At 35.8% G+C, this 15,683-nt stretch overlaps 1 protein-coding gene across 12 annotated transcripts in view; it reads right to left on the reverse strand.

Annotated features, from left to right (window-relative positions):
• Positions 1 to 15,683, reverse strand: part of MEIS2 (Meis homeobox 2) — a 220,903-nt gene that overhangs the window by 199,645 nt on the left and 5,575 nt on the right. For 11 of the 12 annotated variants that reach the window (XM_051977035.1, XM_051977036.1, XM_051977039.1 and 8 more), the window contains exons 3-7: positions 15,535 to 15,676; positions 14,776 to 14,826; positions 13,704 to 13,754; positions 12,627 to 12,776; positions 2,570 to 2,684 (exon numbers count right to left, since the gene is read on the reverse strand). In XM_051977035.1, the coding sequence (XP_051832995.1) occupies positions 2,570 to 2,684; positions 12,627 to 12,776; positions 13,704 to 13,754; positions 14,776 to 14,826; positions 15,535 to 15,676 (509 nt within the window). The remainder of the gene's footprint in view (positions 1 to 2,569; positions 2,685 to 12,626; positions 12,777 to 13,703; positions 13,755 to 14,775; positions 14,827 to 15,534; positions 15,677 to 15,683) is intronic. The other variant, XM_051977046.1, reaches the window with a different exon arrangement.

Consider the following 15,683-nt stretch of genomic DNA (forward strand, 5'->3'; position numbering starts at 1 on the left):
TGTTTAATACAAAGGGCCAAAAGCTTCCAACCTAAGTTTTGCATTATGCATCAACCTTAAGATTTAACCTAGGATAAACGCGTGTGATTTCAGTCAATATCTCTGTTGACTTTGCCCTGAAGCAGATAATTAATCTTTCCCACAGAAAGCTACCTTGGACAATTCTGAGGGCCAACATAGCAAACTATTATAAAGACCACTATTTCAGACATTTCCACTGCAATGTATAATCAAGTACGGTCTACACACACACACACACACACACATACACACACACACACAACACCACACATACACACACACCATCACCAAAACAAAACAAATTACTCAGAATCTGCTCTAACCCCCAACTCACTGCCATTCTTTTTACTGTGGCTTCTTTCTTATGTCCAGCAATACTACTAAATATGGAGTAATTAATGTAGTAAGCCAGGGACAAAACTCCCTATGTCAAACTAGACTCTGTTTTCTAATGGTAACACTGTTTATTTAAGCTGTAATATAATAAAGATTATTGATGCCCTAGTTCTTATGCATATAAGCCACCATATCCATTTTTAATCCCACCAAGATATGATTAAAAGGAACAAAATCCTAGAGGAATTAAACCCATCAACATTGAATAAGGTGGTACCAGTACCCAAGGCTTCTAGATTTCCTTGCCCCAGAACATAACTAAAGGTGTTACCCCCAAATAAAAGGAAACAGTCATCTAGGACATGTTCAAGTCTTCTATTTTTTTCCCTGCCAAAAAAATAAATGGTTGGAATGATAAAGCTATATACCTTAGGGGTTTACACAAGTATTCTCTGCCCCAGACTCTAGGGTCTCCTCTCTCTCTCTCCTCCCCTTGTCTCAGCCCCCTTCCTGCTATCTCCTTTGCCATAACTCAAGTAACCCAACAGAACCAGTCAGTTTTAAATTTCAGTTGGGACCTTGGTGACCTGTTAATGAATCTACAGAGAGGAGAAAAACTCACAGTGTTGAGTTATGCCTGGTGTTGCTAGCTGACTTGGAGTCAGAAATGCTTGAAGCGTTAACGTAATTGCAAGAATGTGAAAAATGAAGCGCTGAGCTCCTGAGCAAAGTGAAAGGTCAAAGCAAGCCGCACACAAAACAAGTCTCTGGAAGATGGCCTCATTAGACCATTAAATCAGCTTCTCCTTTTTCCCTCTTTTGTAGAATGTTTAGGGTGTTGTATTTAATTAATAGTTGCATTTAACCCTTTCTAGCTCTGCAAATAGCTTTTAATTTAGAATGGGAGAGCAAAGGAGAAGAGGGTAACAATAAAAATTGAACTTATTTAAAAGTTCATTGCTGTGCATACATGGCTCTGACTCATAATCAAGTTGGTAAGTGGTTGGTGGCAGTCAGTTAGACTTATGGATCAATACACCATAGAGTTTAGTCTTCCCTCAGACACATTACCAACAATGTGGACACCTTCAGCTGAAAAACATTAAGATGTTTCACAATTTACTCCCTGAGATATTCTTCTCTATTTCAGCTCTAGACTACTTAAAAGTCTATTTCAAATTTGAATATCTTTTAAGCCATTTACAAGTAAATAGCTCATGGAAAGGAGACTTTTCCAACCACTAACATTCTCCTAGAACAACAGTGGTCCAAAGGCATACCCCAGAGCATGAAGAGAAGGCAACTCTTCATACCCCCACTTATACTGGCACACACGGGAGATGACAGTTCAAGCTATTAACCTCTCCTCAATATAGAGAAGCCTATCTAATGCTTAAATATTGTGGCTATAAACAGTCATAATAGAAATGAAATAGACCTAGATCAGACACTATCCAGTGGAAAATATTTAAAAGTAAAATCTATACACTCTCCTGGTCTATATTCAATAATGAATCTTCCCTTAAATTACCATTTTACCCATGGAAGAGCCATTCCTACCAAGAGATTGCTCTATGTCTAGTTGGTGATTTTATGTATTCTAAATAAGACTTTGTCATCCTCCCTCACCTTATCTTGGTTTTTAGGGTTTGGAGCTACTGTCATCAACCCAACCATTTAGGGTGAATGCAATGTAAATCGGAGCACATAATTTGTAGGAATTTTCAAATTAACCTCCTACATACTGGATTCCATAGAAAAATATTGTGTAGCACTTCAAAGACAAAATAAAATTTTTTTGGGGGGGCCTCTTCTGAGACTTATAGGCTTAATTGTTTATGTTATGTTATGTTATGTTACAAACCAAGTTCACTGTTTACAGTATAATACAAATTACTTCATCACAGCTAGAAAATGGGTGCATTATTCTATTATATCACTTAGAAACAAATCCTAGGGAACAAAATTTAAAATTGGAAGAACTAATCAATTGTTTTTTGCTATGTAAGGTTAAAAAATTTCACTTTGAATTTTTATTTTTTAAAAGTAAAGTAAGTTAAGAAAACAAAATACTGTCTCCCTAATTTAAAGCTGATTAAACTCTCCTAACTGCCACTTTGTGTTTATACTAAGTTATAGATATACTGATATAAAAAAATAAAGTTATTTTAGTCATGCCTACTTTGTACAAGGAAAATGTTTGACTTTTTACCTTGCTCACTGCTGTTGTCTCCACTCTGGGAAGCATGCCCCCCACTGGAAGGCCCTGGGGTGCCTGCTGAGTGTGTTGAGGTTGCATCATCATGGTCTCTCCAAGATGAAGGGTTCTGGTGTCAGGATGCCAAGGAATTTTTTTCCCACAATTGCCATTCCAGTCATAAATGAAGACCCAAGGAGCAAAGAGTAGGAAAGGTGGGACCAAGGTTGACAGAAAGAGAGAGAGAGAGAGAGAGAGAGAGAGAGAGAGAAACACATTAGTATTTGCAAAACTGGTATTATATTGATACCCTACTTTCACACTTACACTATATATCTTTAATAGGTATGTAGACAAATAGAGGGTTGAGGGGAATTGCTTAGGATTAAAACTATATTTCCCTTAAAGTATTAACCAAGGGACTCAACTTCTAAAAAGTTGATCACATTTCTTAATAGGGTTTTTATTCTAAATATTTTATCATTCTGAATGTTTCAGAGAATCCCAAACTGCCAATGCTGGAAAGTGAATAAAAATCAGCAACTCTTTAAAGAATATTTCCCTGAAAAATTAATTGTGCACTATATCATACCACACCTCTTAGATGTATTCTCCACAAAAGTGAGCTTATAAGAATTGTTAAGGAATATGATCAGGTGACAATATAAGTGTATGTGTCTATGTGTGTGTGTGTGTGTGTGTGTGTGTGTGTGTGTGTGTATGTATGTATATATATGCATGTAAGTGTGTATGTATATATGTATACACACATAAATGAATACATACCTATAAACACACACATATATAGAGACTTTTATTAATTTCTTTCAGCAGTAATATAGTTAAGGTACAATACAATGAGAATATATAAGACCCAGAGGAGGAACAAGTCAAGAATATCCTCTTCTTCACATATTAGCCAACCAGTCAATTTTAGTTCCTGCCCACTAGTTTTATAGAAGAGAGAATGACTACTTATCTAAAAGGGAAAAGTAAGGAAAATAATCATAGCTCAGTGCTACTTTTGGTGAGTGTATTCTCCTCCTGGTCCTCCTCCCCTTTCCTGATCATTCCCAATACCCTGCTGTTGCTTAAAGGAAAACAGGAATTCTAATGTACAGGAAAGGCTTTATCAGCACCACATGAAGGCAGGCAAGAGATGGAATTTCCTCTGGCAGAAAAGGAGAGTAAGAACACATGAAACAGATCAGCCTTAGGGCTGGACTTGCACGACTTGTCACCTGTATGCGACAACCTAAATTAAGCACTTGGCTGCAACTTTCAGAAACATCTCCTCAGCAGCTCCCAAAAGAGAATCCTCACAATAATGCCAACCTTAGGAAATTATGCCCACCCCTACATAAATCAATCAATAAAGCTTTAGGCAAGCATACACATGCTATTTATATACTGTATGTAAATATTTGGAGCCATCTGAAAGTAATCTCACCAAACTGCTACTATATATAGTTCATCTATTTGACTTTTTTTTTTTTTTATTAATCTAGAAGGTTTTGTTTCCACATCAAATCAGCATTGTAAAGTATAGGACTAAAAAGTTCTCTCTAAAGTCTAGATATAATCTCTTCTTATAGAAAAACATCTATCACAAGCTTATTTTCTCTTTGAAGAACTGTCAAAAGCTGAGAAGAAAAAAAGTAAAAAACAAAGCAAAATACTGGAAAGAATAGTTTGGGAAATAACATGAGACTTTTTTTTTTGACTCATTAAACTAACCTAAAAGCTTTATAGAAGGGGTAATGATAGCTTTGTGAAAAACAAAACAAAACAAAACAAAAACAAAAACAAAAAAACCAACAACAAAAAATCCCATCACAATCATTAAATAACAAGCAGAATTGAGAACAAAGGAAATCATGGAGCAGAAATATGTTGAATGCACACACTAGACGGTTATAGTATAAATCACATACATACACATTAAAAATAAGGTGGGGAATGAAACAACAGAAGGAAATGAAATGGAAACCAAAACAAGTTTCTCCACTGCCTAGATTAAGACAAAGTTGTGCCTATGAGCACTTCTTTTTAATCTCTGAGTTAGGAAACCACTCAAATAGCTTCAAGCTGAAGGCAAACTGCAGACAGGGGCTCTTCAGCCCTCTGCAGCCTCTTAGAGTCAGCTGTTTGCCGAATGGTAATCAGATAAAGAACTGGAAGAATTACATGAAAAGAGGAAAGAAACAATAGCCTGGCATGAGTTTTGCCCTGCAACAACATCGGGCTAGAATCTTCCTTTTAGAAAATGTAATAACTGGAACATGGCTACCTAGGCTAATTTTTTTGTTTGTTTGTTTGTTTAATGAAAACAGCAAATGATATTAAGTACTGTTGGCTCTTTGATTAAGTGAGCTGGTAGAAAAGCATCCTACTCCAATGAAAATTATAATAATTAACAACTAATACCTTAGCTGCATTTAAAGGCAAATGTCATATAATCACAATTATGTATTCTTTTAAATATAGCCATTGTAGGCTTCTGGTTTTGGAGAGTGGACTGCTTTGGAAAGGATTGTTGAGGACTTCCCATCACGGAAAACACTTGTTTGTCTCCACCAGTCAGAACTGAGTTTTAACCTACATTGGAAGACCATATTTCAGAAAGACAGACTGTATTGATTTAGAGCTCATCAGATTTCTTGAGACCGTTTTCTTGAGGGAAACAATTTGGCAATGTTTAGTTAAGAGAGAAAAAGACAGAAAAAAACAATCTACATGAGTCAATATGACTTTCAAATAGGATGAGTCCTAGAGAGATTTAGATTTCCAGTTGCCTTAAGTTTTTAGTCAGTTCCCGTATTTGTTGTTCACAAAAGTAATCTATGTTGCCTCTTTTCTCTCTTCCTCCCTTTACTAAACAACAGTGAAACAACCAAAACCCAGCCCTGTTCTATAAAGTATCCTAAGGTATTTGGCATTCTAAAATACTTTGAGAGTATACTGAGGATGAGTTTCAGAAACTCTCAAACACAAATTGTATGATGTTTATCTACTTTGAAAAAATAAAAAACAAGTCACTCCTAAAAAATTGAACCTGTAGTTCTCTAGAGTTGTTAGGTCTTCAAAGCTCATGCTTAGACCATAAGTTGTTCCCTCTAGCTATAGACAGTGATGTAATCGTACACAGAGACATATTTGAAGATCTGGTAAATTAAGCTTCTCCTTGGTGGTACAAAGACTGTAAATAATATGAACAGACAAAGCATGTCCTATTATCCCAATACCATTCATTCTTGGGTTGAAATATCTGTGTCTATCTCAACTCCTTTTTTTTCTCCTTTTTCCTAAGTTTACATCCCTCAAGAACAACTTCCTGGCTTTTTGCCCAATGATATGCAGAAGTTTTGTGGTTATTGAAACAAAACTGACATACAGAAAATGTAATTCCTAACATTATTGTTTTTGATAGATAGATCAATTTGCTTTCATTATATAGATTACTGTGCTCACAGAGATGGATATAGACGTCTCTACAATTCATATATGTATACTTTGAAGATTAAAGGGAAAAGTGATCACACTCAATGTGAATTATAGAAATAACATTAATATACACTGTATTGTATACATGTAATATCACGTGCATGACTTGTGTACACACTGATGTAAATGAGTATAAGTATATATTCGGTAGTTCATCAGTAAGCATAACCTTATATTATGAAGATACACAAAACCAAGAGTACATGTTTCTATTCCCAGTGGTTTTAATAATTGGGAGTCAAATATGGTACTCTCCTTACTCTTACATAATTACGTTAAAGAGCAGTGTTACCAGGAGAAAAGCAGTGAATACTGAGTAGAGCACAATAGAAAGAGATGGAAAATAGATACAAGAAGCTAGGTCTCAAGGGGCAGTATTTTCTATTTGCTGGGCTACAGACTCACAGCTGATAATGCAAGTTGTAATTAATATAAAAGCAGGAGACAATATGGGAAAAGCTTGTAGTCACAGGGCCACAGGAGATCACTCTGCTGCTATCCGCTGTTTCTCATTTACACACACAGTCTTCCCGAGGAAACACAATTTTGCCAGTGTTTTCTCCCTTGAAAGTTAAAAAAAAATTGATTTAGCACGATCATTGAATTTTGCTAAATCTAGAAAAGAGCATGGAGAGGACAAGAGTCTCTAGGCAGATGAAGCAAATCTGATGTGCTTGTCTTTTGCCGATGCTGCAGATCTGTTGAAAACTTTAAGCATTTTAAACTATTAAAACATTACGGTGGAAGAGATGCTCTCAGGTGTGTTTGCTTATCATATAATACTAATTAAGTCCTACTTACTTATAGATATTTTCTTGTTTAAACTATTTAACACTTCTCACCTCTATTCTGTTTCCAAAGGACAATGAGTCAAAAACTCCAAGACTTTTATGTAAATGAAAATTTGAGAAAAGTAAAATGTATTCATCTTCTTCAGAAAAAAGAAACTAATATGCTTATACCACAAGGCTTCTCTAAGATAGCTGGAAATTCAACTTATATGCAAGTTTAATTGTAGTTTTTATGAATGTAAAAATCCTCTTTATAATAAATGTTAATATGAACTTTTCCCACCAGGATCCAGTTTTGCCATGATATATCATATTAAACCAAAAAACTATGTAGTCTTTGGAAAACAGAATAAAGTCATTTGGCATATAGATTCTTAAGGGCCATTTGGTAAATACCAATAATAAATAAATGGGAAGATATTTCCAATAAACAAATGAGGGGGGAAAACTCTGACTTAACTTGATATATATGTTTATAATAAATGGCAAGGAAACATAGTATCAAAACAAATGTGAACTTCTAACAAATTTTCTTTGAGCTGATATCTTTTGTTCCTTTTGGCATTACATAAATATAAGGAGGAAAAAAATAATTAGGATTAATATTGGAAACCTCATATCTTGAAGTATTTGTTCCCATAAAGTATTGATAAATATTCCAATTTAACTTTAAAAAATGAATATTTCCCTTTTTTCATGACTGAACTTGATAGGTGTTCTAGGAAGAATATTGGAGACTTCAAAAATGTAAAATTTTAAGACTTTAAATGGTTTATGAGTATTCTCTCATTTATTCATCTTTCTAAAACAGGATTTAGCAGAAAAATGAGACATTGTCAATAAACTGCCAGCTACCCTAAAGTCAGTATAATCTGCGAATAACCCCTCCAGGGTTTCCTAAAGGAATAAGTAACTTGTACTATTCTATATATTAAATAGTGCACAGAATTTTTTTTACCTTCCAAAGAAAATTTCAGTTGCATAAAAAGGACAATATGAACCACTAAAAACAGTTTTTAAATGTTGAACTACTTGTTTTCAAGTGAAACTTCTTAGATCATCTGATCACAATTACATTTTAAAGAAATCCTCAACCTCATAACCTTTAATGATTTAAATAGTGTAATTATTCTTGACAGGAAATTGACATGAAAGCTATTGACTATCAGATCTTTAAGTGTCCTCTATCACTTCCCTAAACATATAGTGAGACATCCCCCATGTGTTGGTCCATAAATGAAATACTACTGAAGTTCTCCTAAACTACACTATCAAATCTAATTTACGGTGGAACCTAAAATAAGATTTAGCAAGCGAAAACATTAGTATTATTATTTTTAATCACAACACACATTTGTCTTTTTCTTTGATGTTTAACAAAACAACAGGATACCTAATTAATTTTATTCCCTATAAAATTTTCAGGAGAATTTTATCTCAGGACCCTTGCTTGTATAAACCCAGCCCTGATAAAGTTTATATGGACTCTCATCTCAAAAAGAGGACATTCATACTCTAGAGCCACATCAATTTGAAAAGCCTCATGAAAATAATGAAAATTTGCCATGTATTCAGAACAATATGTGTATGTGTGTGTATAAAGACACTAACATATGATGATCTCAAAATAAAAGATATATCTCAAAATATAAATGCCAACATGAATTATGATATTAATACTGAAGCCAAAATGGTAATCAATTAAGGTATTTGCAGCTGATTAGATGCACTTTCTCTTACATATCAATTAATTTTGAAAATTATATACAACTACACTAATATCAAGCAAACTCTGAACTTGGCTCAGGGAAGAAATCGCCATAATTCATTTGTCAAAAAAAAAAAACAAAAAAAAAAAACTGGCAAAGCTGTGTGAAAAATAAAGTGAAAATATCTTCAAGTTTTCTGAAATATTACAGACTCAAAACAATTCATAGGTATTCAACAACAAAAAGAGTTTTCAAGTAGGATCTATTTTTTAAATTGATTTTTGACATGTTTATTGTAAATATGAATGACTGCTAAAATTGACATGAACTATAGCTGGACTCCATTTTTTTTTCTTTCCTCTTTATCTTTTCTCTCCTAATGTTCCAGTTTATCTAGAGTGTGACTATAATTGCCTGTTTCCTACCTGCGGCTAATACCTTTGAAAGCTTAAAAAATAATTGCAGTGTTAAAAATGCAAATGATAATCATGTGTTATTATATTTACTAAACACAATGGAGTGATAATCAAAATTGTGAGTTTCCAGTGACTTGAATGGATACTGCTTGATTTCCAAATTTTCTTCCTCCTTTATTCTTATCGTGCTAGTTTCCAATAAGATAAATTAGATATATTCATTGTTGCAAAGGAAAGTATGACTCTGATGGCTTTTTGTACTCCTATAATATTACTTCTCCAGAGACATTAAAATATATATATATATATATAAAATTATGAAGTCAGGTAGTTTAGCATGGCAGTAGCTGAGTTCACAAAAGGACATTCCAAAACATCCAAGAACCACTCTCAAAAGTCATCCAGTATAACTTGTTCTTATATTTCTTTCATGTATGTTGAATCTTTTCTATTTTAATATCTGGTAACAGGAATACTATTGAAAGCTGTCCTAGTATCTAATATTCTTCTGCTGCCCCCTCTTCCCACACCTCCCACAACATACAGACACACACTCATATACTTCTGCCACGCACGTGCTCACGCACATACAGGCACACAGTGTAGCTGGATAACACTTAAGAAGATAGAGGTGTATGTGTTTTGGGGGTGTCAAACAGCTGTCACAAACTGTCACCTCCACAAGAGAAACCTTGGCATACAACAAATTAAACTACATTTCTTTTTGGCTGTCATTATTCATAGCCAATAAGTCAAAATGCTCTCAGTATTTCATGTGCAAATAAAATCATGAGGAAATGCAGTGGATCAGAACTGTGGGCCAATAGATAAAACAGAGAAAACAACATGCTGTCTCTGTCCTTCTGAAGTGGCTCCTCATCACCTCAACACCAACTTTCACCAAATAAGATCCAGCCTGGGGCTATGTATTAAATATGTATATCAAAGCAAAAAAAAAAAAAAAAAAAAAAAAAAAAACCTGGAGATTCAAATTGGATACATTTGCATGTTGAATTTTTCGACTGATATTACTTTTCAGGTATTATCTCAGTGAAGGTTTTTCTTGTTTTGGAGATGAGTGGGGAAAGTAGAGAGGCCTGGAGAAGAAAGAAAGACTGAACTGTGAAAGTTTTTTGTGAAATATTTGCCTTTTGGTCTAGTGTGGGGAGGGTAGCCCCAGAAAGTAGTACAATAAATATATAGGTTGTGTAAAGCAGCTTCCCAAATGGAGAAAGTGAAGGTTTCAGAGAATCTAGAAATGATTGTTCACCCCTTTCACGCAACATCCTAAGTCAAGTTAAGTCAACAAGCGTTGAGTAAAATATCACTCTGTGATACACTGTTTCATTCCCATGCGAGATGGGATGAAGGTAGCTCAGATTATTATTTCATTTCCAAACAAATAATGAGGTGGGGAGGGTAAAGTTATAGTTTACCTCTTTGAAGATGAGGTGACAAATGGTAATGGATTCAAGATAAATCAGTTGTCATGTTTGCTTCCATTCGTGTCTGTGTGTATGCTGGGGTGTGTGTGTGAGAGAGAGAATGACAATACCACAGGAAAAAAAAAAAGCATAATTCTTTTTTTAAGCCAAGATGTTTGTTAAATCATTACCATAGTAATTTCAAACTAGCCCCTTCATAGTGGCATATTTAAATATTAAATACTGTAATAGAGTCTCTCTGAATGCCTTAAGTATTTTTCATCAGGCTAGCCCTATTATCTCTTCAATAAAAACACAAGCATGTTCCATTTCCACATAGCCTTATAAAGCCAACAAGTTGGGATTCTTTTAAAAGAAGTAAGACTGATTATATTACACACCAATACATTTCTCCATTCTGCAATTGATGCAAATAAGTCTCTCCCCCATCTCCATTCCCCTAATAATACATATGCATAGGGATTTTGGGTCATGAAACAGTAAAAAACAAACAAACACATTTTGGAAGCGAGTGTCATGCCTCATAGACCACATCTACAAATCACATAGCAAATCAGCAAATAAACTTTCAGTCTCCGCTGTAACCCATTTGATTTCACTTAATAAACTCAAAATGCCTTCTTCAACCTCCCCCATATCAAGACAGTAGAAGAAATAGATTAGGAAACTTTTGATCCTGGTGCATTTGTCTCCAAATTGATCCATATCACCATTTCAGATAGAGGTTTAAAAAAAAAAATGAATCTTGTTCTTATTCTTACCTACCATCTTGTATAAAGGTTGGCTAAATTCATATATTATATACATATATAATGCTTGTGATTCATATATACATAAATTGCTATTCAATTCAATTCAAAATTTTATTCCCCCCCCCAAAAAAAAAGAGGTAGAGATGGGGAAAGCAACTGCAGAAGTTTCATTCTCCTTAGATTCAAATATCCTTTATCTTAACTCATAGGAATGGGAGAGAATGAGGAAAGTGGCAAACTATCTTCCTACTTCAAACAACAATTGTCAGGGCTTAAGTTCACACCAAGTGTTGAATTAATATTTTGGCCAGTAGGTTATTAGACTATATCATTTAAGTTATGAGTTCAATTGAATCTAATCTGTGTAAACCTCTTCTCCTCATCCCCAAGGCTGAGTTCCTATAAATAAACTATAACTCACACCCACTCTTTTTTAACCTAACCACTCTTTCCTTCACTACCAGCTGCAATCTCTCTTCTTATTGCTTTTTCAAATTTCTAGTCTCACTACATATGTTTTTTAAAGCATCAGATTCACTAGATCTGTTCCAAAATAGAATGAAAAAAAAAAAAAAACAAACCAAAAAACAAAACCAGAGAATAGAAAGAAACCTCCTTTCCTTGCCTGACAAACACAAGTGCTTCTTTACTATACCCACTCTACTCCTTCACCAACTGTTAAAGTGTTAAAATCAACCACTAACCTATGGTTACCCAATCATAATTCTCTCCAGTTTTCTGTAATACATTGCTAATAATTGGTTCATCAAGGTTACTGTCTTTTATTATGAAGATGCTTCAGGCACTTGGCAATAAGTCCATATTCTGACAATAAGTTGTTTTAGAGCAAAAGCACTGAAAACTATCTTCCGTGAGCCCCAACCCTCATTTCTCCCCACCACGATATAAAATGCCAATAATTCACAACTCTGTCATCTGTATGGGAGAAGGAAAAAAAAATCAGCACTCACTTTCCCCCTAAAAGAATTCAATTTGCCCCCCCCCCCATTTTATTCTTCTTCATATTCTCTCAGCTTTCTCGCCTCTATTTTATTCCTCTGCTGCATAGATTATAGGGTTGGTAAGGCAGAAAAGACACCGACCACCACATCAAACAAACAATTTGCTAACACTACAAGTTGTCCAGATCCAGGAAACTTGACAAATTATCATCTCAAATCACTCTGCTGCCTCCACAAACAACCTATCCATGGCAATACAGAAAGTAAGGAAGAAGGAAGAGAATCGAGAAAGAAAACAAACAAAAACACTTTCAATAAAACCCCAAAGCAGCAAACTCCTCATACATACACAGAAACACGATACTTTTTTTTTTTTTTTTTAAGTCAAAAGGTAGTAGGGGAGGATAGTGTGGATTTTATAGCAGATAACATATACAAGTCACCTAGAGACCTTTTAAAATATCAAAATGTTAAAGCGTTCAACAAGACTTACGTGGTCAGCTAGATTTGTGGAAGATCCTGAGAGCTCTTCATGGTCAGATTTGGAGCTGCCGTCCCTTTCATCAATAACTAAGTCAATGGGCATTTTTCCTTTCAAACAGCTAATGTACCGGTGGCAAAAGTTATCACACAGCTCATGGACCTTGGGGAGGAGGGGGGAGGAAAGGAGGGTTATTATAAGTTTGTTTTTTTTAATGACTCGTTTGCTTTGCTCAGTAGTATGCGTGATTTTAAGGAGAAATATAGTACAAGATTATGTTTAGAAAGAACAACAATGTGAGGTATCCCAGGAGTAACTCTAATTAAGAGGTATAATAGTCAAAGTTGAGGAAACAATAGAGAAATTGTTACAGCATATATTATTCTCCAGAGACTGTTCAACACAACAAGTTATAATACAAAAGAAAGAAAAAGAAATAGAAATACTAAGTTCCAAGTGGAACTTAAAAGAAATAAATTCCATTAGATAACATCAAAATATTAAAAACACTGGATGTCACATAAAAATCTTCTAGAGAATTTATAACTCAGGAAAGTAATACTTGTAATTTTCTAGCAGAGTTGTTTGAACTGGATTTAAAATATGCAGAATAAAAAATATCCAGGGATAGGCAATTCTGTAAATGAATCTATATTATGCATTTCCTTTTTAGAGGATGAGCTGAGTTTAATGGAGAAAGTGAAATACAGGGTATCTGGTTAAACCAAAGGTTTATTTCATTTCAAAATAATCCTGTAATTAAGGGGTGGAGTGAGAGGGGAGATGTCCTGGGGAGAAATAATTAAAAATACATTTAAAAAATTATGCATCTACCTCTCTTAGGATCGCTAGTACCAAATAAAGAACCTGGGTAAAGGATAGTTTGAAGAAAAGGCCTCCGAAGACTGGTATGGTTTGGGGGCAACCTCTATTATCTTCTTGCATTGACTACAATATATCAACCCTGAGAGAGATGCCCCTGGGGCCCAATCTCTCTGGCCAATGTCTCTTAAAAATCAAAGCTCAACTACATGGTGGAATTGGAGATGACAAGATAGACTATGATATTTTCACCCTCTTCTTGCTTACCTTTTCTAATTCCAAAAGATGAAACCTTAGTACTTGAATTGCTTGTATCATCTGAAACAAAGTTTTAAAATTGCAGTTAAGCATATGAAAATGGATAAGGAGGAGGGAGGAGGGGTTAAAGAAATTGGTAGGACTAGGATGAAGGGATGGTCCCTAAGAGCCTGGAGTCTAGGCAGAGCCCAAAAGGACTAGAAAAAGGGCTGGAGATTAACAAATTGCCATGAATTTTCATTCACTCGGTAATCAGACATCAACCAGCAACTCAGATCAGCCTAAACCTAAACTATATTCTCTCCTCCCCCTTATTCATTTTGTAGTCCCTACCGGCAAGCAGGATTTTACTGAGGCCTGCCTGCTGTCAAAATCTTTTCCTTCCTCTACCCCACAATCTTTTTCTACCCCCTCACCCTCCCACATACAGACACCAAACAAAACACCCACCCTAGAGCGGGCTTTTGGGGCTAGAACACTAAAGAAATTTCCACCCTCAAGATAAAGAAGGAAATGCTCAAGAAGAATGGTGAGCTAAAATCTTTGAAAGAAGATTTAAGTACTTTTAATATTGAAATCATCCAAATTAGCAAAAGAATTGCTGTTAAAAATGACCAGCTAGGTCCTCTCCCTTCCCCCTCACACGGAGCTCGACTTTGCTCTGCAGTTACTTCCTAAGCTTCAGCTGACCGTGGCTCTGCAAGCGGCCTTTGCAATACAAAGGAAGTAGCTACACTTCTTTCGAGTTCACTCAGAAAGTGAAGCTAGTAGGATTCCGTTCTTAATCTTCTAGATTGCTCCTTCTTTCTTCCCAAATTACCCTCTTCTTGGTTTCTAGTTCCGATAGCCTTGCTCCCTCTTCTCTCCCGTCACTTCCCCACTATTTTCAACGCCCGGACTCTCAACAGAATCACTTTTTTTAAAAAAAAAAATTAAAATAGTTAACGATTGCTTGCCCTCCAATACCCAAAGAGGGGGTTTATTGAGAATGTCAGAAGCTACAGTAAGGATCTAGAGGTTATGAGAAGTGCAAAGGAGGTTGGGGTAGGGAACAGGGAAAACAGAAAATTGTCAGCCTTACCAAATTGTCCAACTCTGGATTCGAGGAAAAAAGTGGTTTTTCAGCGCGAACCTATAAAAAACAGGAAAGTAAGCATAAATTACGGTTCCTTTTATACCATTGTAAACGAATGGATTGGGGGTTACTTGTAAGGATGTGTAAAGGTGAATAAGGGTAGGGAATGGAAATAGGATAGGATGTAACACGAGAAACAAATCAGGCCATCAAACGAGTAAGGATCAGATGGGGGGGAAAAAAACACATTCTCTGATCCAGATGCCATTCGAGGGGAGCAGAAACCCCCAATATACAATCTAGGCCTAAGGCTATTATTGCTCACTTTCTCTGTCCTTTAATCCTATTCGGATTTTGTCCTCTCATCTTTCCACCTTTCCCGGATAGTACTAGGTAGAGGGACTGCGACTTTCCCAGTCAATGGACTACTGACACCCCCTTAACCCCAATTCTTGATTAAGTAGCTATTAGTAAGGAAGGGAGCCAGTCGCCAGATGAGAAGTAGGTCAACTTTAATTCAAGGGTCGAGCCCTAGTATTCCTCGCTGGGGGGAAAAACAAACACCCACATTTATCTCGAGTTCCAATTTGCCTCCAGGCTCTGAGATGGGGAGGAGGGAAAGGGGAATGGAAGAGAGGAGGGGAAGTAGGCACCAGATTGAATTTCGAGTCTTTTTCTGGCTTTTTCAATCCTTTTTTAAAAGTAAAGGAGGGAAGGGTGCAAAAGTGTCAGGAGGGGAGAAGAATAGGTCATGATTGTTTAGACCTGTTTTGCGAAGACTGCGATATCCTCGTTGAAGGAGTCGGAGGAGCAGACGTCTCCGCCGGCCACTCCGGGTTCCCGGGGAGTGCAGGTCGCCAGCTCGCACTTCTCAAAGACCAGAGCTAACAGAGGAAACAACGGGTGCCTAACGG

This window comes from Antechinus flavipes, chromosome 2, assembly GCF_016432865.1.
Source record: "Antechinus flavipes isolate AdamAnt ecotype Samford, QLD, Australia chromosome 2, AdamAnt_v2, whole genome shotgun sequence".
Taxonomy (NCBI): domain Eukaryota; kingdom Metazoa; phylum Chordata; class Mammalia; order Dasyuromorphia; family Dasyuridae; genus Antechinus; species Antechinus flavipes.